Source organism: Schistocerca americana, chromosome 1, assembly GCF_021461395.2.
Source record: "Schistocerca americana isolate TAMUIC-IGC-003095 chromosome 1, iqSchAmer2.1, whole genome shotgun sequence".
In the NCBI taxonomy this organism is placed as follows: Eukaryota; Metazoa; Arthropoda; class Insecta; order Orthoptera; family Acrididae; genus Schistocerca; species Schistocerca americana.
In genome coordinates this window covers 795,833,425-795,857,138 of record NC_060119.1, presented here as the reverse complement: position 1 = coordinate 795,857,138, position 23,714 = coordinate 795,833,425, and the positions used below count along the sequence as shown (strand labels likewise).

General features: G+C 37.4%; 1 protein-coding gene across 2 annotated transcripts in view; it reads right to left on the bottom strand.

Annotated features, from left to right (window-relative positions):
• Nucleotides 1–5,310: 5,310 nt before the first annotated feature.
• The window catches only part of LOC124545647 (afadin-like), a 106,092-nt gene continuing 87,688 nt past the window's right edge, over nt 5,311–23,714 (bottom strand). For both annotated transcript variants that reach the window (XM_047124596.1, XM_047124604.1), the window contains one exon: nt 5,311–6,836. In XM_047124596.1, the coding sequence (XP_046980552.1) occupies nt 6,550–6,836 (287 nt within the window). In that variant the 3' untranslated portion in view covers nt 5,311–6,549. The remainder of the gene's footprint in view (nt 6,837–23,714) is intronic.

The following is a 23,714-nucleotide window of genomic DNA, read 5'->3' as shown; positions in this document are numbered from 1 at the left end:
ATACAGCAGAAATACTCTCATAAGAAACAACCTAAATCATTATTACCGATTGTTTTACTAGTTATGTGCTTTTCCATTGCAGTGTCAGATTTAAAAAGTATTACATCTTCAACTCCCATTCTGTATCTGCAAAATTACTCTTTGTTCCTAGCATTTTTTCCACGATGATTACACCCCTACTTCTCCTTGAAGTGCAGCTTCCATGATGCATATTACATGAATCATTCTTCATCTTACTAGACTCTTGTTATACTGCCAAAGCTTATCATTCACACTATTTCCATAAAATTGTTAGTATAATTTTCAAACAAATTTCTAAGGTTTCTGACTTTCCTGGTTTCCATTTCTCTGTCATCTTGGTTTTCTGTACTAATTTGTTATAAACATAAAATAATGACCAAATACATTTCGAATTGACTAAATGCTATTCGTTTCATGTTTTCCACGTGTTCTACCTGAATGTATTTAACTCTGTTACATGATACAAATTTATTTATATTCCACTTATTTACAAAAGCTCATTAACTTTTCTTTCAGCTTCTGATCATTCATCCCTGTCACTGCTCCCATGATATTCATGTGTATTTTGACAGGTAGACACTCTGGGACATTACTATAAGAACATTAACTGATGTAAAACACATTCTGAAACAAAAACAAATATAACCTACAGTTTTTACATGGTTATGAATCAGTTTTCAATGCATTAAGTCATTCAGTTGGAAACTGCTTTTAAAATCAATAAAATACTGCAGAACTCACCCAACTAAATGTATGAATTGCACTTTATATTTTTAAATTTGTTGATTTTGGATATTCTAGCAGTGACAGTTTCACAGGGCCACAAGAATGCACTGATAATGTTGATATCTTACCTAAATCAAAAGTCTGATAATGGAACAAATCTATTCAATCTGACCAATATTAACAGAGGTGACAAGCACAGAATTTTTAAATACAAAACAATGTTTAACAATGAAAAACCACATACAGTATATCACTACTGTTCAGAAGACAGAACTACTGTAAGGAGAAAATAACTAATAACTTGATTCTGTCTCTTCTGCAATAAATACACACATTCTGTCACCATTAGTACATGACAATGCTTATACAACTATTGAGTCATAATGGAATGACATGCACCTGCTTCCAATGCAAAATTCCATTGCTCTAAGGAAGAGTTTAGCAAAGTCCCAAATATACAATATAAAAATATCCAAGAAGTATGGGACAACTATTTGCTTTAAAAATAGGTTATGAGTAATACTAAAGAACATGTAATGATACTACAGCATATTTTTAACATTTGTACTTTTCTGGGAACAATGCTATATGAGGTTACAAAAATGTAAGGCTCTGCAACACTGAACACAAGTGTGGATCTTTGACGTTTTGAAAAACCACCGAGACTGAACTTTATTGCATTTATACCTGACTTGATACTCTGCAAATGGCACTGACTGAAGATCAAGTTCTGTTTCACAGACACACAGTAGTCCTATTTCTCTTTCTTCTCTTCTGTAAGTATTCATTCCATATTGTAAAATTTCATCCAAGCAAGAGTTTTAAATTCAAACTAACCTAAGAAACATCCCTTTTTATTCAATAGAATTCAAGTACATGGGAAGACAAATTTGATACTTCAGAAGTACATCAATGACTTTTCTAGATCGTTTAAACAAGAACACTGTACATGCATTTTGAATTTCAACTGTAATAAAATGGCGGTAGAATCTCTCTCTCTCTCTCTCTCTCTCTCTCAAAAACAAACACACACACACACACACACACACACACACACAAAGTGTCTTACGAAATATTTGCTAATAACTAGATGGGAACAACAAAGGATGGCTAATCATGTAAATATAGACCTCTAGTGAACTGATAATACTGATAAGGTTTTGTGGGTGACACCTGAATGACATAGTAATATTGTTGTTAAATTTGTGTTTAAATATGGAAATGCAGCTGCAGTGAGGACTTCTATAACAAAGGATGTGCACCCTACAAAGTTCAGACACACTTGATGGTGAGTTAAGAAAACTAAAACAAATGAATGAACAAATTCATAGTCTCCAGCCTGTAGCTAAAAACAGCATAGGACTCAACCTTCACATGTTTAAAGAGGGCACTTTGTATATACAATGAAAATAGTGCCTTCCATGGCAATGGATTATGCACCAGTGACATCATGGGCAGTAGCACAGTAGCATGTGGCTGAACTAGGCTGACATTTAAAACATTTTGAATAACTTCATGCCAATGAAAGACAAGAAAAACAATTAGAGAATGATCCAAGCACAACACACAAAACTTTCAAAAGGAGAAAGCACAAAAATAAAAATATTCTTCATGAAGTTTACATTTTGTGATAAAATACCTGGAAGTAGTGCCTCGTAAAAAAACTGAAAACTGACTTTCTTGCTCCGTGTATCACAGATCGTAATGATACAAGAAGTAATAGTATACGGGTCTGTATCAACCTAAAGGCCAGATGTCACAATACACTGAAACAGAACATTTTGTAGAGAACAGTGACAGACTTCAACAAATTGCAAAGAAATGCTCTTCCAGATACTGTCAAATATTTCTCAAACTTTATTTACCTTTAGTTGCATGCAACATTTTCATATTGACAAAGATGTCAACTACAAAAGCAAACTATTACAAAGTCAACAGCATTGGATAGCTGACATGAACACCTTTGATTCATAGTATATGATCAACTTGCAAGGGTCATAGAAAGGAGCAATGATGAACTGAAGATAGGACAACTGAAAATAACTGTTCTTTGAAAGAATACTATGCACCTTATGACTATGAATAAATGGAAGTTGGACAGAATGGGGTATATTGGTATTCAGCACTAATTTAAAGGATAAATTTTATTGATGACATTACATATACAACAGCATGGGAAAACCAAGTGACAAGGTACTCACAAAGCCATTTTAGACAATGTAGTAGTCTAATATCATCCCTGAATATTTTCAACCAGAAATAATTTTTTTTTTTAAGGCAGAGGGGCAAATATCCAGGTACTGTGTCCTCTTGATTATACGTTATAACTGTAATTTCTAAAACACAAAGTATGAAACAAAAACTATAGTTAATCACACTTCACAGAAAATTTAAGGTCCTTCGAACTAATTGCTTTCACACCAAGTAGCATAAATGAAAAATCTGTGGAATATAAAACCACTGCATTTTAAAAGGTTAATTGGGAGAAGGGGGGCGGGGGAGGGGGGGGGGGGGGTTGCAAACAACAGCCATTACGAGTAGAACAAGTGAGTGAAGACTAAGAACTACTTGCACTTTACACTCAATGCCCAAAAAGCCTCACTGCATGTGATGCACTGCAGTAATATTTTGTCGACTCAGTTCATTTTAAAATTTAGAACTTTTTATCACAATTGTGCAGTATTCTGTGTCTCTTCACTTGTTTCTTTCTTATGTAAGAACACTTACTTTTGAACACAGTGCAAATTTTTCCTCATTCCTTGAATTATTTCAGTTAATAAAAAAGGCTGTTAAAATTATACTGTTTTCCATTACTTTTGTTTAAACTATTTTAAAATTTTATGTATAACAAGTTCTTCAGAAAACCATTTAATTCTTGTATTAAATGCATGGGTATTCAAAACAAAATAACAGTAAAGACTTTAAAAATGTGGGCATTCTTTTCACTTTGAAATATCTACTGTAAGTGACTGGCAAGATTTTCACTAGATACAAATGATATGTACATGTAGATTTTTTGTTGGCAAGAACAATAAAATATAGGAACCACAAACAAGTAAATGGAAAAGAAAGCCAAGAGATACAACAAAACAAAGAGATATTTGAACAAACCGCTGAATTACCCTTTCACATGTTACCCTAACTTTAATGACAACAATATAAAGTTCACTCAAATGCTCTTCTACACATATCAGAAACAGAGTAACTATGGAAGGCACTTTGTTGGTCTAATGTTTCCAGAAAAGTAGAGAGACAGACAGAAAACAAATATGCCAGCATTCAAACTTGCAAAAAAATTCAATTTTTGTTTCTAGTGTCACTGTATTCACATAGTTAAGGCTTTTATCCATTATATTATCTAGCAGCAGCTATATATTGATGGCAACCTAAAGGAGCCACTAACAACAAACACACTTTCTTCCGACAGGGAGAGGGGTGCACGCTACACAAACATACATAGTTCATCTACAAATAGAAACAAAGGTACAGTTTGTCTATGCTAATCGCACATACTTTTTAACACGAATACAAATATCCTGCCTGGCAGTCTGTGTATTTATTAGCTATATGTTTCCTTGCATGCAATGTACCTGTCATGCTTGAATGACAAATAAGGAAACTGGTCTATACAAAATAAAATAAGATTTGTCATGGTTTTCATTGCAGTCTCTTGTTGTACATAGTATGCCTCTTTTGAACCATGTTTCCAGGAGCTAGGCACTTACTTTCTAGTCTTAAGACTATTTTTATTCCCACATAGCTGTCTACAGTTCTTGAAAGTGTTTCAATTCCTGAAAGTTTAACATTTGGTACATATTTCCAAAACCATCACTGAATCTACTGGGATCATATTTCCTGGGCTAATTAAATATTACAGCACAGTCTATCAATTCTGATCATGTAATATAATGACCATAAGAGTACAAGTAACACACATAATTCCTCCCTATGAGCACTACAAGTATTCTGTCCTACCAATGTTTAAACGTACTTTTCTTTCTTAACTACGTCATAAAGGGCTACTTCTTTTAATATTATTATGTGGAGATTACACATTTAGCAATGATGGTGATATAAATAAATTTAAAATGATAAAGGATATACATTACGATAATGCCTATGAAACACTAATATGAAATACACAATCCCAAAGTAATTTTTCTCTTTTGCATATGCATACAACTGGGGAAAAAAATCATTAGCAGTAATATGATGATATAGTATGTGTTTATACTTTATAACACTGCTTCATATAACACAATTATCTTACACTAATTATTCAGAAAATATTCAGTTTCTTTACAATTTCTACACTGTAAATGAAGCAACATATGACTTCATTATTTTGTTGAGGTGCTAACTGTACCGAACATGAACTATTTGCCTCATTCCGATGATGGAGAAAGAGTTTTTTAAGGTTTCACACATCTTCAGTTCTATTTTTAATATACAGAAATTAATTACCACTACAGCTGAACTGAAGTAAAGAAAATCAGACTACTATACAAAAAAAAAAAAAAAAAAAGAGAAAAAAGGGTATAGGAAAATGCATGCTACCTCAACTCAACCTTACTCTAATTCACATTTGCAGCTGCACACACAATGGATTCACAGGTCCTTACAAACTTAATTTCCCATGATGAAGAACAATCTAATCCAGTTTTCATGTTTAACTCATTACATATCCTGAACAATGTCACACTGTAACACACTCAAACCATCTTCATTTCATTTCATCTCATCTCATAAAAGTTGTGCAAATGTGTGTAAAGATATGCATTACTCTGGTGACACTGCAGAAAGCAGTCAAGAACTTTCCTACATCTGTTAACTAATTTAAACCTGTTGATTACATAAATAAAACATACACGAGGACACTGCAGTTCCATAAAAATTAGTTCTTCACATTTAGATGTTTATCCAGAGTCATACAGAACAAAAACTTTCTAAGCTTCCCTATTTCAAGAAAAAATTAAGCAACATCTGATAATTCTGTACAACATTAGATGAATCACACAAAAGAACAAAGTGTCAATAATCTTATCACCTTACAGCCAATAATCTAATTAATTAAATCATGATTTACTTCATCACTCACTCAACAAACAAATTGGTATTTCCATGATGGTTATTTGTCATTCTGTAGTTACTTCAACTTCTCTTCCTACTTGCTTCATAGGTACATCAACAGATCGACTTTCACAGAGGCTCAATTGCAACCCACAGGACTCAATGGTGTTGGTTGGAAAAGAAGCTTTCTTCTGATTACTGCTTGCCTTCTCACATATAATTTATGAAACATTGTTTTTTCTGTATATAATACTGCATAAACTGAGACTTCTTCACAAAAACAGGAAATGCCTCACACAAATGACACTAGTACGGTGTCATTTTATTGCATCACAATTTCTCATCATCATGGCAATAGTGTACTACTCATTCAAATTATTACTTTTGAAATATCTTCAAAATGAATCGCTTTTCACTGTAACCCACACATCACTATAAACCTGTAAACTCAACACTGCCAGTGACTGTATTTTCAGTGGATTGCCTTTCAGTTCGTACTCACATCACACATACTGACAACTGCACCCGAGGGAGTCTTACATGCCTGCCTAAAAGGCAAGCATTTATACTCCTTGGTAGTATTAAATTGATGATCTCGTCATGACAAACTTTTTCAGCACATTAAGATACATAATGATTTTCAAAATCAATACTGTGTATGTGCCCAAAAACACTAACACATGGTAGACGATATGAATTTCATATCATCCCTTTACATTCGTTTGTTCAGAGCTAGTGTCGAGCCCGATGCTCTGCACGCAGTAGATCCAGCTCCAGCTGCAAGCGTTCCACATTGAGCCGGTGTAGTTCAGCATCTCTCTGCGCAGCTCGTGCTCGCTCTTCTGCAGCCCAAGTTTCAGCATCCTCAGCAGCACGTCTCTCTGCCTCTGCTGCAGCTGCACGTGCTGCTGCTTCACGCAGACGGTAAGCATGCAGCTCCTCTTCTTGCCTTTCTCGACGACGGAGACGAGCTAGTCGTGCTGCAGTCTCTGCTTTACTTCTGGCACCTTCTGTGTCACCTGCAACACAGACAAATCACAAACTGACAAACCACAAATTAAAATATATGAAAAGACAAACAATACATATGACTATGAAGTGAGAAGTTAAATCTTAAACCACAAATATACATGCAAGACACCAACGTGTCATTGATTCATAGGAGTATTATAATTATATTTTAAGAAAATAGGGATCCATTACTAACTGACAAACTTCATTACAGTTTCACAGTGTTGATATAAAGAACAACCTAAGAAAATTATTCTTCTTGATTCAATATAAGAAACTGTTTACATTCACAGTCACCTGCTACTGGTAGGATCTCAATTAAGAAACAGCTTGTCCAACACTAATCTAGAGGTTAATATTGTTCAGACAACAAGAGCATTAACAATACCAACAAGGAAATGAATTAAGCACTTAAACAAAAAAGAAATCTCTACTGGAGACCAACCATAATGAAGAAGAGAATCAGCTATAACACCTGACACAAAGCATTAGCAGGAGAACAAACCATCTCACATGAACAACAGAGTTGCAATAAAAGCACTGCATGTATGTAACATGAAGAAAACCAAAGTCTCATATAAATAATGTTGAAGGCCAAAGCTAGCAGCTGTTGACATCACATTTGAGATAAATTTAAAGTTCTATTTTAAAAGATAGAAACTGCTATAATACAGCACTATGATACTGCAGAGAATGTGCTTTCCCCCAAGTGTGCATATCTTCCTTACAATGCTATATAATAATCATTATTTGGAAATGATACATTTTACTTCAAAGTTTTACACTGATCAAGTACTATTTCTCAAGTGAAGGCACAAATTACACATTAACTCCTTAATCAATATGAGGCTCAGTTGCTTGACTGGATAAACTGAAAAGCTAACAAAAGTGTTCCGAAGAGTATTGAGAAAGGGGATCAGAGCAAGAAAACACAAACCACGAAAGCTGATAGCCTGGTGCAAAACCTTTTTTTTGAGAGAGTATGTTTGATGAGTATAAACTACCCTCATACACAATATTATATTATACCCTGGATTTCTATTGATGTGGTAGTTCTATGACATGTAGGGAAATAGCAGAAAGGTTGGGGAAGAAGGCCAGTGTTCACTCTGTCTGCTTGCCGGAGGGTCTCATCCGAGATGCGGAGGAGGAGGCCCTGCCGGCGGCGATAGAGAGCACTGGGTGCACCCGACTGCAAATTGTTGCTCATGTCGGCACAAATGACTCCTGCCGTCTGGGTTCAGAGGTCATCCTCAGTTCATACAGGAGGTTGGCGGAGTTGGTGAAGGCGGAAAGCCTTGCTCGCGGGGTGGAATCTGAGCTAACTATTTGTAGTGTCGTTCCCACAACTGATCGCGGTCCTCTGGTTTGGAGCCGAGTGGAAGGCTTAAACCAGAGGCTCTGACGATTCTGCTGAGATCTGGGGTACAAATTTCTTGACCTCCACTATCGGGTGGAGAAATGTAGGGTCCCCCTGAATAGATCAGGCGTGCACTACACGCAGGTAGTGGCTACAAGGGTAGCGGAGTATGTGTGAAGTGCACATGTGGGTTTTTTAGGTTAAAGAATTCCCTCCCTAGGCCCAACAAGACGCCTCCTGAGATGCAACAAGGCAGCAGTAGGCAAAACGCAACAGGGAATGACAATATTAATGTGGTAATAGTAAACCGCAGGAGTGTCTGTAGAAAGTTCCCAGAACTGCTCTCATTAATAAACGTTCACAGTGCCCACATAGTACTAGGGACAGAAAGTTGGCTGAAACCAGATGTAAACAGTAATGAAATTCTTAACTCGGATTGGAATGTATACCGCAGAGACAGGCTAGAAAGTGAAAGGGGAGGGTTGTTTATAGCAATAAGAAGTGCAATAGTATCTAAGTAAATTGACAGAGATCAGAAATGTGAAGTTATTTGGGTGAAGGTCATGGTTAAAGCAGGATCAAACATGGTAAATGAATGCGTCTTTAGGCCCCCTGGCTCAGCAGCTGTTGTGGCAGAACACCTGAAGGAAAATTTGGAAAATATTTCGTGTAGATTTCGCGACCGTATTATAGTTTTGGGTGGAGATTTTAATTTACCGGATATAGACTGGGAAATTCAAACATTTATAACAGGTGGCAGGGACAAAGAATGCAGTGAAATTTTTTTTAAGTGCATTATCTGAAAACTGCCTTGAGCAGTTAAACAGAGAACTAGCTTGTGGCAATAACATATTAGACCTTCTGGTGACAAACAGACCCGAACTATTTGAAACAATAAACGCAGAACAGGGAATCAGCGATCATAAAGCGGTTATAGCATCGGTGATTTCAGGCTTAAATAGAAATATTAAAAAAGGTAGGAAGATTTTTCTGTTTAGCAAAAGTGACAAAAAGCAGATTTCAGAGTACTTGACAGCTCAACACAAAAGTTTTATCTCAAGTACAGATAGTGTTGAGGATCAGTGGACAAAGTTCAAAACCATAGTACAATATGCCTTAGATGATTATGTGCCAAGCAAGATTGTAAGAGATGGAAAAGAGTCACCGTGGCACAACAACCGAGTTAGAAAACTGCTACAGAAGCAAAGGCAACTTCACAGCAAACATAAACATAGCCAAAGCCTTGCAGACAAACAAAAATTACATGAAGCGAAATGTAGTGTGAGGAGGGCTATGCGAGAGGCATTCAATGAATTCGAAAGTTAAGTTCTTTGTACTAACTTGGCAGAAAATCCTAAGAAATTTTGGTCTTATGTCAAAGCGGTAGGTGGATCAAAACAAAATGTCCAGACACTCTGTGACCAAAATGGTACTGAAACAGTGGATGACAGACTAAAGGCCGAAATACTAAATGTCTTTTTCCAAAGCTGTTTCACAGAGGAAGACTGCATTTTCCTTCTCTAGATTGTCACACTGATGACAAAACGGTAGATATCAAAATAGATGACAGAGGGATAGAAAAACAATTAAAATCGCTCAAAAGAGAAAAGGCCGCTGGACCTGATGGTATACCAGTTCGATTTTACACAGAGTACGCGAAGGAACTTGCCCCCCTTCTTGCAGCGGTGTACCGTAGGTATCTAGAAGAGCGTAGCATTCCAAAAGATTGGAAAAGGGCATAGGTCATCCCCGTTTTCAAGAAGGGACATCGAACAGATGTGCAGAACTATAGGTCTATACCCAGAATGAGATTTTCACTCTGTGCTGATATGAAACTTCCTGGCAGACTAAAACTGTGTGCCAGACCGAGACTCGAACTCGGGACCTTTGCCTTTCGCGGGCAAGTGGTCTACCAACTGAGCTACCCAAGTATGACTCACGCTCCATCCTCACAGCTTTACTTCTGCCAGTACCTCATCTCCTACCTTCCAAACTTAACAGAAGCTCTCTTGCGAATCTTGCAGAACTAGCACTCCTGAAAGAAAGGATATTGCAGAGACATGGTTTAGCCACAGCCTGGGGGATGTTTCCAGAATGAGATTTTCGGTCTGCGGCGGACTGTGCGCTGATATGAAACTTCCTGGCAGATTAAAACTGTGTGCCGGACCGAGACTCAAACTCGGGACCTTTGCCCTTCGCGGGCAAGTGCTCTACCAACTGAGCTACCCAAGCACGACTCACACCCCGTCCTCACAGCTTTACCTCGAGGTACTGGCAGAAGTAAAGCTGTGAGGATGGGGCGTGAGTCCTGCTTGGGTAGCTCAGTTGGTAGAGCACTTGCCCGCGAAAGGCAAAGGTCCCAAGTTCGAGTCTCGGTCCGGCACACAGTTTTAATCTGCCAGGAAGTTTTATAGATCTATATCTCTAACGTCGATCAGTTGTAGAGTTTTGGAACACGTATTATGTTTGAGAATAATGACTTTTCTGGAGACAAGAAATCTACTCTGTAGGAATCAGAATGGGTTTCAAAAAAGACGATCGTGTGAAACCCAGCTCACGCTATTCACCCACGAGACTCAGGGCCATAGACACTGGTTCACAGGTAGATGCCGTGTTTCTTGACTTCCGCAAGGTGTTTGATACAGTTCCCCACAGTCATTTAATGAACAAAGTAAGAGCATATAGACTATCAGAACAATCATGTGATTGGACTGAAGAGTTCCTAGGTAACAGAACGCAACATGTCATTCTCAATGGAGAGAAGTCTTCCAAAGTAAGAGGGATTTCTGGTGTGCCGCAGGGGAGTGTCGTAGGACCGTTGCTATTCACAATATATATAAATGACCTTGTGGATAACATCGGAAGTTCACTGAGGCTTTTTGCGGATGATGCTGTAGTATACCGACAGGTTGTAACAATGGAAAATTGTACTGAAATGCAGGAGAACCTGCAACGAATTGACGCATGGTGCAGGGAATGGAAATTTAATCTCAATGTAGACAAGTGTAATGTGCTGCGGATACATAGAAAGAAAGATCCTTTATCATTTAGCTACAAAACAGCAGGTCAGCGACTGGAAGCAGTTAATTCCATAACTTACCTGGGAGTAGGCATTAGGAGTGATTTAAAATGGAATGACCATATAAAATTAATCGTCAGTAAAGCAGATGCCAGACTGAGATTCATTGGAAGAAGCCTAAGGAAATGCAGCCCAAAAACAAAGGAAGTAGGTTACAGTACACTTGTTCGCCCACTGCTTGAATACTGCTCACCGGTGTGGGATCTGTGCCGGATGGTGTTGATAGAAGAGATAGAGGAGATCCAATGGAGAGCAGCACGCTTCGTTAAAGGTTCATTTAGTAACTGCGAAAGCCTTACAGAGATGCTCTGCAAGAGAGATGCTCAGTAGCTCGGTCCGGGCTTTTGTTGAAGTTTCGAGAACATACCTTCACCAAGGAGTCAAGCAGTATATTGCTCCCTCCTACATACATCTCACAAAGAGACCATGACGATAAAATCAGAGAGATTAGAGCCCACGCAGAGGCATACTGACAATCTTTCTTTCCACGAACAATACGAGACTGGAATAGAAGTGAGAACCATTAGAGTCAAGGTACCCTCTGCCACACACCATCAGGTGGCTCGCAGAGTACGGATGTAGGTGTAGGTGTAGATATATGAAGTTACCCAGTTTTCAGATCTTTAGCATAAATGCACAAAAAATATGTGGACAGATAATATAGGCTTCAAAAACTATGTGAAAAAGAAAAAAAGTCACTAAATGATAAAATCATATCTGTATCCACATTACATAATGTGTGATGAAAAAGTTACATGAATTTTTTAAATTCACAGGCTTTACAGATACGATTTTAAATTTTTTTATCTTGTTTATACACATGCTGCTGATGTATGTTTGCATTTTCAGCTGTTCTGAGCACTTAGTTTATTGTTGAAAGTCGAAAAGGTTACACACATTATCGAGTGCTTGGCAAATTTTTACTTTCAAAAAAGATGGATCACAGAATTTGCATTCAATTTCTGAATAAAGTGCAGCACTGCATTCAAAATGTTTACAGTGACTTTTGAAATGTCTACTGCAAGTAAGACAAGAGTTTGTGAGAGGTATAAATGTTTCAAAGATGGCCAAGAAGATGTCAAAGACGACAACTGCCTGGTACAAAACCTTTTTTGTGGGAAAATTACTAACAATCTGTAATGATAATGTGAAATAAGTAAAGAAAATGGTCCTGGAAAATCAGGAAATCACCTTCAGAGATATTTATGATGATTTTGGCATGTCCTATGGCTCATGACAAGCAATTTTTTCATTGTGTTTTGGACATAATATGTGTAGCCACACAGTCTGTTGCGAAATTGTCGAATTTTGACCAAAAATAACGTCACGTAGACATTGCTCAGGAGTTTCTGAATGAAGCTCACAATCATCCACAACTTCTAAAGAAGGTTATAACAGGTGACAAAACATGAGTATATGGGTACGACATTGAAATCAAGGCCCAGTGATCCCAATGGAAACTGCCTGAAGAGTTGGGTTGAGCTGTTTGGGGGAGGAAACCAAACAGCGAGTCCATCGGACTCATCGGATTGGGGAAGGAGGGGGAAAGAAATCAACCATGCCCTTTCAAAGGAACCATCCCAGCATTTGCCTGGAGCAATTTAGGGAAATCACAGAAAACCTAAATCAGGATGGCCAGACGCGGGATTGAACCGTTGTACTCTCGAATCAATACCGGTGGGGAGGGGGGGGGGGGGCAATTCTGCTCACATGAGAAAGTTCTTCTCACTCTTTTCTTCAATTACAATGGGATTGTACATCATGAATTCCTGCTTTATGGTCAATAACGAATACTACTGGAAAGTCATGCGCCATTTGCGTGAAGCAATCTGAAGAAAACAACCAGAATTGTGGCAAAAACACTCATGGAAATTGCAACACGATAATGCTCCCACATACATCTTAATGCTTCTTTGTGATTTGTCTTGCGAGCTCAGCCACCGTATTCACTGGACATGGGCCCCTACCACTTTTTTATTGCTGAGGCTGAAGAGAACCATGAAAGGATGTTGTTTTGCCACCATTGACGAGATAAAAGCAGAATCACTGAAGGCACTAAACACTATGACAAAAAACGAGTTTCCAAGAATGGAGAAAATGATGGCCCAAGTGTATTATATGTGAGGGGGATTACTGTGAAGAGGACAAAGTTGATAGTGACGCATAAATAGTCTTCAACAAAAACAAAAATTCCCATTAATTTTTGATCACACATCGTATTCTGCAAGCCACTGTGAAATACATGGCAGAGTACTCATAGATTACAGACACAAGCAGACATATTCAAAGGCCAAGCAGCCTTTGAATATGTCTGCTTGTGTCTGTATATGTGTGGATGGATATGTGTGTGTGTGCGCGAGTGTATACCCATCCTTTTTTCCCCCTAAGGTAAGTCTTTCCACTTCCGGGATTGGAATGACTCCTTACCCTCTCCCTTAAAACCCACATCCTTTCGTCTTTCCCTCTCCTTCCCTCTTTCCTAACGAAGCAACCGTTGGTTGCGAAAGCTAGAATTTTGTGTGTATGTTTGTGTGTCTATCGACGTGCCAGCGCTTTCGTTTGGTAAGTCACATCATCTTTGTTTTTTTATATATATATATATATATATATATATATATATATATATATATATATATATATATATATATATATATTGTTTGCTTAAGATGTTAGTAGTTAGTGCAAACATGGTGGTAATATTTTTCTGTGTAAAGTGTTACAAATTTTCCAACATTTTCATATTTCACATTACTGAATTTCTAGTATAAAATATGCATGTGGGCAACACTGTTTCCAGTGCTCTTCTGTTTATAACAAATGAGTGAGAACTTGCAAATAAACCATTCTGCATTGAGTTTAGTGTTTGGTTTGAACTTTTTGTTAGATACTATGTCAGTGAGGAAATACAGTAGTGAAAGAGTGAGCTGTGTGGACTATGAAAACAAGACCCAAGAAGGTGGTGTTTCAGAAAAGTGAAAAACATTCACAGTTGTTGGAATCATGTCGGAGGAATTGCAGACATATCTTGGTCCTCAAGTATGGTATTAGCATCATATCCATTGTCCACGAATTGCTACACACACTACAAAAAGAAATTTAGTGACAACCCACTTGAACAATCACTATCACCCAAATGTGAAACTGAGAAGACAGTTCAGATGTTTATATTCCTGGGTGTTTAGTAGTTGATGCATTTAATGTTAGCATTTCTGCTGTAGCCCCTACTATATCCCCTCTTAAATGTCCAGGAAAGGTATAAAGCACAAGAAGAAAACAGTATGTAAAAAGGAAAGTGGAAGAAATTGAAACAAGTTTCATACAAGCAACATCTTCAAAACTTTGTGAAGTGTATAATGTACATGCACTTGGTGCAGAACCTGGAGCTAGTCATATGTGCATGAAATGTGATGTGCAGTTTCTAAACCTAAATACTGCCATCTCAGCAGCCACATGCTTTGAGGAGGTATAGTTACTGATATTGATACCAGGTAGCTGCTCTAAGCGGCAGATACAGATATAGATACCCACTTCCTCACATTTTTTGATTTCAAAAGCTCATACAATAAAGAATGAGAAAGGTATTTGGGCATGCCCAGATTCTTACTGTGGACATCCGTTGCAAGATATACACTTACTGTTGCTTTGGAATATTACCTACACGATGACAAGGATTGCAGCAGGCAAAGCCCTAACCAGGTTGGTGTTATCTCTGTTAATGAAAATGGTGAAAAAGTTAAAAAGGTAAAAAAATATATGACATAATCAATAAGAGAAGCATATCTCCTAATGAAAAAGGAGAGCCCAAATTTAAAAATTGGTCTCACAAAATTCTACTGCTTACAACCAAAATGGGTAAAATGCCTTGCACTAATTTGAAATTTGTGTGTTTCGTCGTAAGCAGTGTCACAGAAAAGAAGTACACAGTGATAGACCTGATGCTTTTGTATGTACGTCAAGAGCCTCAAGATAAATGTCATTTGCAGGAGTATGCAACGTGTCCTGGTGCTGAAGTGATGACTGTTGAGGCATTACACCTTTAGGATAGTGACAGTGATCAAGCCTTTGCATTGTGGGAGGGAGGATAATTGGTGAAGAAGACAGTAGAGCCAGAGAAATTTGTTACAGAGGTTAGGCATTGGATCATGAAAGGAATAGCTTACCTCATATATGAGGATTCAAAGACAGGCCATAGCAGAAGTAAAATAAGCCGCATCCCAGAATACTGACACATTAGTTCTGCGTTTTGACTTTCCTGAGACAGGGTCTGTTGCTTTACAGAACAAAATTCAAAGTTACATTGGCACACAAAACAGGTGTCTATATTCTCATGTGTTGTTCACTTCCTTGGAACATCACACTGTTCTGCTATAGTCAGTGATGATGTCATTTATGACAGTGCACGCGCATGCTACACTGTCAGCATGATAATTGATGACATAGTATCTAGTAGCCCTAAACATGATTATTTGACTAATGGTGCGGCATCTCATCTTAAAAACTGCTTTCAGTTTTATGAGCTTGCTCAACACTCTAGTACAGGAATTAAGACAAAAAATGCATATTTTCAGCAACAGGTAATGGAAAAATTGCATGTGATGAGGTAGGATGTCTCTGTAAACATCTTGGAACAAGATTTAAGCTCCAGCATCAAGCTGTTGATGCTGTAAGAGATGCTACTGGATTTGTACACATCATATCAACATTAGTAACAAACATGAAGCTCTTAATTCTAAATGAAAGTACATTAAGGGAAGTGGTCTACTATGAAGCCTGTGGTAGGAGTCCTCAAGTTACTACTGGGTTGCATTCTGGAGTGGTACATACAATACAAGAATGGTTCTCCATGAAATGCAGCCTGTTACTGTGTGTGACATGCACAGACCACAGTACACATTAGAAGACTTTGTACTGAACCACTTCACTTCTTGTGTGTATGAAAATCGGCGGTGGGTGGGACATATAATAAGTCTCTCTCATGAGCTGCAAGATATACCCGTCTCCTTTATGACACCTCATGGTCCTGTTAATGATTTCAAATGGCCATCATCAAAAGGTCAAAGTGCAGTTCCCATTTTCCCAAGTACTGCTCTTGTTGGATCATCCTTGTCCATGCGCAAATTCAGCTCGGTTACACAAGTTCAATGGGAGGCAGATGAAAAAAGCAAATTAATGCTTTTCAACAGGGCAGTGTTGATGGTTACATTGTAAGCAATTATAATTCATGAAAAGTCATGCCAGAAGACAATAATGATCCGTGAATAATATCATGAAAAGAAAAATGGGTAAAATATTTTGAACAAAATTATGAATTGTTTTCCCACTCATAGTGTTTTAAAGTAATTATTTTGATTCAGAAATACCAGTTTTGCATGACATTTACTTAAAAATCAGTGATCAGCTTAAATATTTAAGTGCCTATGATTTCTTGACGATGACAGTAGAGCTAGGTCTAACTAAAAAATTTCTCACATTTTGCACAGACTAGTATTGCCCGCTCTGATTGTACATTCCCTAAGTACAATGACCAAATAACGTACCAGGACCTTTTTAGAACTTTTAGGATAGGGGTTTTGGAGAAAATAATTTCCAAATACCCAAAACTTTTCAGACTCTTTCATCTATATGTACAAATATTTTGATAGTTTCAGAATTTCAAGCATTAATGTTAGCAGTCCTTCCACTTTCTCATTTCTCAAGACAGTTAACATCCTGTTAACATCCTTTGACTATGCATATTTTCAGAACATAATTTTGAAATTTGCAAAAAGTTAGAAATTAGCTTCTTTTTTAAAAAAAATTGTGTTTATTGAAAATAAATTCAGATCTCTACCACTTTTAGGTCTTTTTTCCCCCCCCCCCCTCCTTTCGTTGCAACAATTTCACAAATACTGTCATTTAGAGAGATCTGTAATGTTTTAACAAATCATCAAAAAATCAAAATATTGTAGCTTTGGTGAGGTATCATGTGGAATTTCAACACATATTTTTTCCCCACAAACTTTGAAATAGTGATGTGACACATTCACTCTTGACCAGTATGGTTTGAGATGAAATCGCCCTATTATACTATTTTCAACAATGATATTATCCTATGGTGGAAAAATATTTACTGGCAGTTGCTACTTTTGTAAGAGTGAATAATGGTATGGTATTTGATCACTAATCTCAGCAATATCAATACATTTTCCACAATGTACATTACCAAGAGCCTACTCTAAAAAAATCTAAAAGAAAAAAGAAAAATTAGTTAATTGTTGTTGATTTGTATTAACAACGTACTTTTAATAAGGTGCCAATGTTCAACCAGGGTCCAGAACCCGAAAATATCATTTAGTACATTCTTAGCAATATCAAGGTACTTTCAATCACGTCTCAACAACTGTAACATGAACCCTCCCCTCCCCCTCCCCAAATAATGCAAAATTGGTAATTGTTGTTGACTTTAACACACAAAGTACATTTTAAAGAAATACTGATATGTAAGTGATGTCCTGAACCTGAAAATATTTAATACAACATTCATCGGGAAAGTGGCATGTACTACTAAGACAAATTTTTGGGTCAAGTATAACAGAAAATTTTAAAACATTTCTGGAATCTGCTAAAAGTAGTCATTAAAGCAATAAATATTTTCAAAAAGTAGTCATGAAGAAGCCCCACCCCTCTTGGTGTTTTGAGGATTAAGGATTAAGTCAGGATCCTAAGCTTGGTGTCTACTGACAGTCAGCATTTTAAATAATGTAAATTGTATGCCTTTATTTCTCTATAGAAAACATCACATTTAATATCTCTACTATGAGGTATGTGAGGAAAGTAGTAAGACTGACAACACTGTGAGCAACTGACAACATTGTGTTGTTAAACTTGTGGAGACCATTGTGTTCATCTCCACTAAATGCTCAGTCTGAAATTCAACTGCCTACAGCCATCACATGATTTTTAGAGAACCATCAGTGAAATTGTGTTTTTGCTGTGTGTTATGAAAATCAAACAGCAGAATTTAGAGCAATGTTGTGCCCTCAGGTTTTGTGTTAACTTGGGGAATCCAAAATTGTGACATTTGAAGAGTTGAAACAGGCTTATGGGGAATATTTCATACAACAAGCACAAGATTTTCTCTGGAAAAACAATTTTTGGAGTGCTGAGACCATGTTGAAGATGAACCTCACTCAGGGAGACCTCCAGCTTCAAAAACCTACAAAAATGTTGAATGTGTGCATGCTGTTGTGGGGTCAGACTGACATTTAACAATAAGGATGATGGATGATCTGTTAAACACCCTCATTGTACATCAAATTTTGAACAAAGTTTTGCACATGCAAGAGATTTGTGCCAAAATGGTGCTGAAAAACTTCACAACTGAGCAGAAGGGCAGTCACAGAAGTGTGTGCATTGATCTTCTTGAGAGGATTGCCAATGCCCAAGAATGGTTCAGTCGTGTGTGATCACAGGTGATGAGTCCTGGATTTTTTGTGCCAAAGTGAGGAGTGGCATACTGAAGACATCTCCTCAACTGAAAAAATGTTTGAATGAGCAGCTCAAAGATCAAAACAATGCTGATTTGCTTTTTTGACAGTAGTGGTTATCAGGCATAAGGAATTTGTTCCTCCACGACAAAATGTCAATCAAATGTTTTACAAAGATGTCCTTGAAAGGCTCAGGAAAAGGGTGAATCAAGTGAGACCAGACATTGCAGGTAAGGGGATGCTGCATCAGAACAATGCCTTGCATCACAGGGCCACTTCCATCACAGAATTTTTGACCTCAAAAGGAATTCTTATCGTTTGATAGCCTTCCTCTTTACCTGATTTGAGTCCCTGTGACTCTCTTCTTTTGCCAAAATTGAGAAATGTCTTGAAAGGACACCATTTTGGCACTCTGGAGAACATTCAAAACAATGTGACCAACAGGTGTTAAAGGCTGTACCAGTTGAAGCCTTTCAGCGCTGCTACCAAGACCGGGAACAACACTGGGGTATAGCTGCCAAAGGGAACTATTTTGAAAGGGATAATAATGTTGTTTGGAAAATATAAAATCTTTGATACATAAAAAGTCAGTCTCATTACTTTTCTCACACACCTTGTATTCATCTATGTGAAAAACACAAGCAAAATAATATACAAACACGCTGCGAACAAATAAGCCTATTTTGTTATACTCAGAGATTAAAGGCATAAAAATGTACAGACCAAAACTGTACGCAAGTGTGTACTGGCACAGACTACTGTATTCTATGGACAAAATAGTTGGTGAATATGATAATCAATTACATGGGTAGGAAAGGGAGGAGTGGCAGAGGGGAGAAAGAAGTGAATGGAGCACATGACTGAACCATTTGTGGGCATTGGCAATCCTATCAAGAAGATCAATGCACACATTTCTTTGCCTGTCCTTCTGGTCAGTTGTTAGGTTTTTCAGCACCATTTTGGCACAAATCTCTCACACGTGCAAAACTTTGTTCAAAATTTGATGGACAGTGAAAGTGTTCAACAGATCACCCATCATCCTTATTGTTAAATGTCAATCGGGTCTCTCAACAACACGCATACATTCGATGTTTTTGAAGCTAGAGGTCTCCCTGAGTGAGGTTACTCTTCAACATGTTCCCGGCCTTCCAAAAATAATTTTGCCAGCAAAAATCTTGTGCTCTTCATACACAATGTCCCCCATAGGCCTGTTTCAACTCTTCAAAGGACACACTTTCGGATTCCCCAAGTTCAACACAAACCCTGATGGCATAACATTGCTCTAAATTCTGCTGTTTGATTTTCATATCACACAGCAAAAATGCAACTCCACTTATGGTGCTGTAAAAATCATGTGATGGCTGAAGGCAGATGAAACTCAGACTGAGCATTTGGAAGAGGTGAAGACACTGGTCTCCTCAAGCAGAACAACACAATATTGCTACATTGCTCAATGTTGTCAGGTTCATTACTTTTCACACCTGCCTCTTAACGGAGATGGGTCAACTTGAGTTACCAAAACAGGTTAACTCGTATTGAAGGGATTTCAAGTCAGCCTGATTTAAGAGTGTTGCTAACTCGAGTTGTATTCACACAGTGCATGCCAGCTGCTGCTACTTGTGACAGTTTTGCGCGAGGTTGTAGTTTACCGCCATTGTGGCAACCGAACCTGAGTTAAGTGCCTACAGAATGGGATGTCACTCACTGTGATCTTTAAAAGTACAGTATCCTATTATGATTTGTTTAGTTGAAATTTGGGATGCGTTTGGAAAGTGTTATTTTCAAGGGGGTTAAGATCATTCAATTGCCATCCAAATTTTACAGAAAATTCAAAGTGGCTCATGAGTGTATTCAAATTTCATCCTGTAGTGTTGCATTCATTATTCTTAGCAATAGCAATGCATTTTCCATAATGTGCATTGCCAGTGGATGTTGCACTTTATGCCCATGTTAAAGGAAGTTAGAAAAAAACAAAGTTCATTAACTGTTGTTGCCTTATATTAACAACACACTTTTTAAAGAGGTAGCAATGTATAAGTCAGGTCCTGAACTTGAAAATATTTCATACTAGCTTAGCACCCGCTGCTTTGCTCGTGTAGACTGTATGGTCTGCACAGATGATTTTTTTCCTCCCTTCCTCTTTAATAGAACTTTTATGTTATTCACAAATTGCTACACCTTCTAAACTTTTCACACTAAATAAGGTCATGAAGCAAAGTATTTGTTGAATGTACTTCTGACTAAAAAGCAATTCTGGTAGCTGGAGTAAAAGGTTTTTGTTAATCATGCCTTGGGTGTTCTTGTGGTGGTAAACCTCTAACAAATGTCTCTTTACATCTAACTGAGATGTGAAATACCAGTTTTCATAGGTTTACCTTTAAAATAATTTTAAATAACAAAATATTTTCTTAAAAATTTTCATCCCATATTTTACCCCCTTAGGTTGTTAAATTTCCAAAAATGATGAAGCATGTATTTTTTTTAAATTTCTGACTGAGAAACCATATGATAAACCAGTTATCGTAGTTCTAGCTTCAAAATTGCTTTAATAGCAAGTATATTTACAAAAAGCCTTTCATCACCTGTAACACCCCCTTAGGACTGTAATTTGGAAAAATCCCCTGCTAAATGATGCCTGCACTATAAGATCCACACTATCTCCTAATTTCAAGTTCCTATCCTTAGCAGTCTGGGCTGGGTGATGAAGAGCCAGTGAACCAGTCTGTCACTATTCCACATCCTCAAGAGCTGAATTTCCAAAAACAGTGAAACACATATTTTTCCATTTGTAACTGCAAGGCCAAATACCAATTGTCACAGATATAGCTTTAAAAATGCTTTCACAATGAAATTTTTATAAAACATTCCACCTCTCTATTTCACCCAATTATGGGTAAAGTATGCAAAAACAGTAAAATGGGTATTTTTTATATCTAACAGAGGAGCCAAATACAAATTTTCTCAAGATTTATCTTCAAAAATGCTTGCATAATTACACACGTCCATAAAAACTTACATCCCCTATTTCACCCCCATAAAGGTTGTTCCCAAAAATAGTGAAAGACATGTCTTTTATTTCTAATGAAGAAGCTAAATTCAAATTTTTATTGATTTAGCTTTCAAAATGCTTTCATAATATTTCATAATACAACCCCGTAGGGGTTGAATTTCCAAAATCACTGAAACAAACATTTTTTTATTTCTAATTGACAAGTCAAATATCAATTTTGATAGACGTAGCTTCATAAATACTTTAGTAGTTCTTTAATAATGACTTATTTTCAAAAATTTGAAAAAAAAAAAAAAAAATTTTGCTGAAACACGTACTTCTTTCTTTCTGACCAAGAAACCAAATATCGATTTTTGTAGGTCTAGCTTCAAAATTGCCTTAATAGTGACAGGTTCTCAAAAAACTTTTCATACCCAATCTCACCCTTGGGTGTGGTATTTCAAAAATCCCTTCTTAAACGATGCCTACAGTGTAATATCAACACCCTCTGCAAATTTCAAGTATTTTCCTTAATGGTTTGGGCTGCACGATGATGAATCTGTGAGTGAGTGAGTGAGAGATTCAGTCAGGACATTGCCTTTTATATATATAGCATTGTGGGTAATATCTTCTCAGATATTGTTGAAAGGAAAGTGCGAGTGTTAGTTGAGGACAAATTGGATGAAAATCAGTGTGGGTTTAGGCCTCCTAGAGGTTGTCAGGACCAGATCTTTAGCTTACGGCAAATAATGGAGAAGTGTTACGAGTGGAACAGGGAATTGTATCTATGCTTTATAGATCTAGAAAAGGCATATGACCGGGTTCCTAGGAGGAAGTTATTGTCTGTTCTACGAGATTATGGAATAGGAAGCAAACTTTTGCAAGCAATTAAAGGTTTTTACATAGATAGTCAGACAGCAGTTAGAGTTAACGGTAAATTGAGTTCATGGTTCAGAGCAGTTTCAGGGGTAAGACAAGGCTGCAACCTGTCTCCGCTGTTGTTCATAATATTTAAGGATCATATTTTGAAAACAATAGACTGGCTGGGCGAGATTAAGATATGTGAACACAAAATAAGCAGTCTTGCATATGCGGGTGACTTAGTTGTGATGGCAGATTCGATTGAAAGTTTGCAAAGTAATATTTCAGAGCTATATCAGAAATGTAAGGACTATGGTATGAAGATTAGCATCTCCAAAACGAAAGTAATGTCAGTGGGAAATAGATATAAATGGATTGACTGCCAAATAGGAGGAACAAAGTTAGAACAGGTGGGCGGTTTCAAGTACTTAGGATGCATATTCTCACAGGATGGCAACATAGTGAAAGAACTGGAAGCGAGGTGTAGCCATGCTAATGCAGTGAGTGCTCAGCTACAATCTACTCTCTTCTGCAAGAAGGAAATCAGTACCAAGACTAAGTTATCTGTGCACCGTTCAATCTTTTGACCAGCTTTGTTGTATGGGAGAGAAAGCTGGGTGGATTCAGGCTATCTTTTCAATAAGGTTGAGGTTACGGATATGAAAGTAGCTAGTATGATTGCAGGTACTAGTAGATGGGAACAATGGCAGGAGGGTGTCCACAATGAGGAAATCAAAGAAAAACTGGGAATGAACTCTATAGATGTAGCAGTCAGGGCAACCAGGCTTAGATGGTTGGGTCATGTTACATGCATGGGAGAAGCAAGGTTACCCAAGAGACTCATGGGTTCAGCAGTAGAGGGTAGGAGGAGTCGGGGTAGACCAAGGAGAAGGTACCTGGATTCAGTTAAGAATGATTTTGAAGTAATAGGCTTAACATCAGAAGAGGCACCAATGTTAGCACTGAATAGGGGATCATGGAGGAATTTTATAAGGGGAACTATGCTCCAGACTGAATGCTGAAAGGCATAATCAGTCTTAAATGATGATGATAAACAAAATTGCAATGAAAAATGTATGCAAACTGCACAGATGCTAATGAGGGAAATGAATGCTAGAATTATTTTTCTAC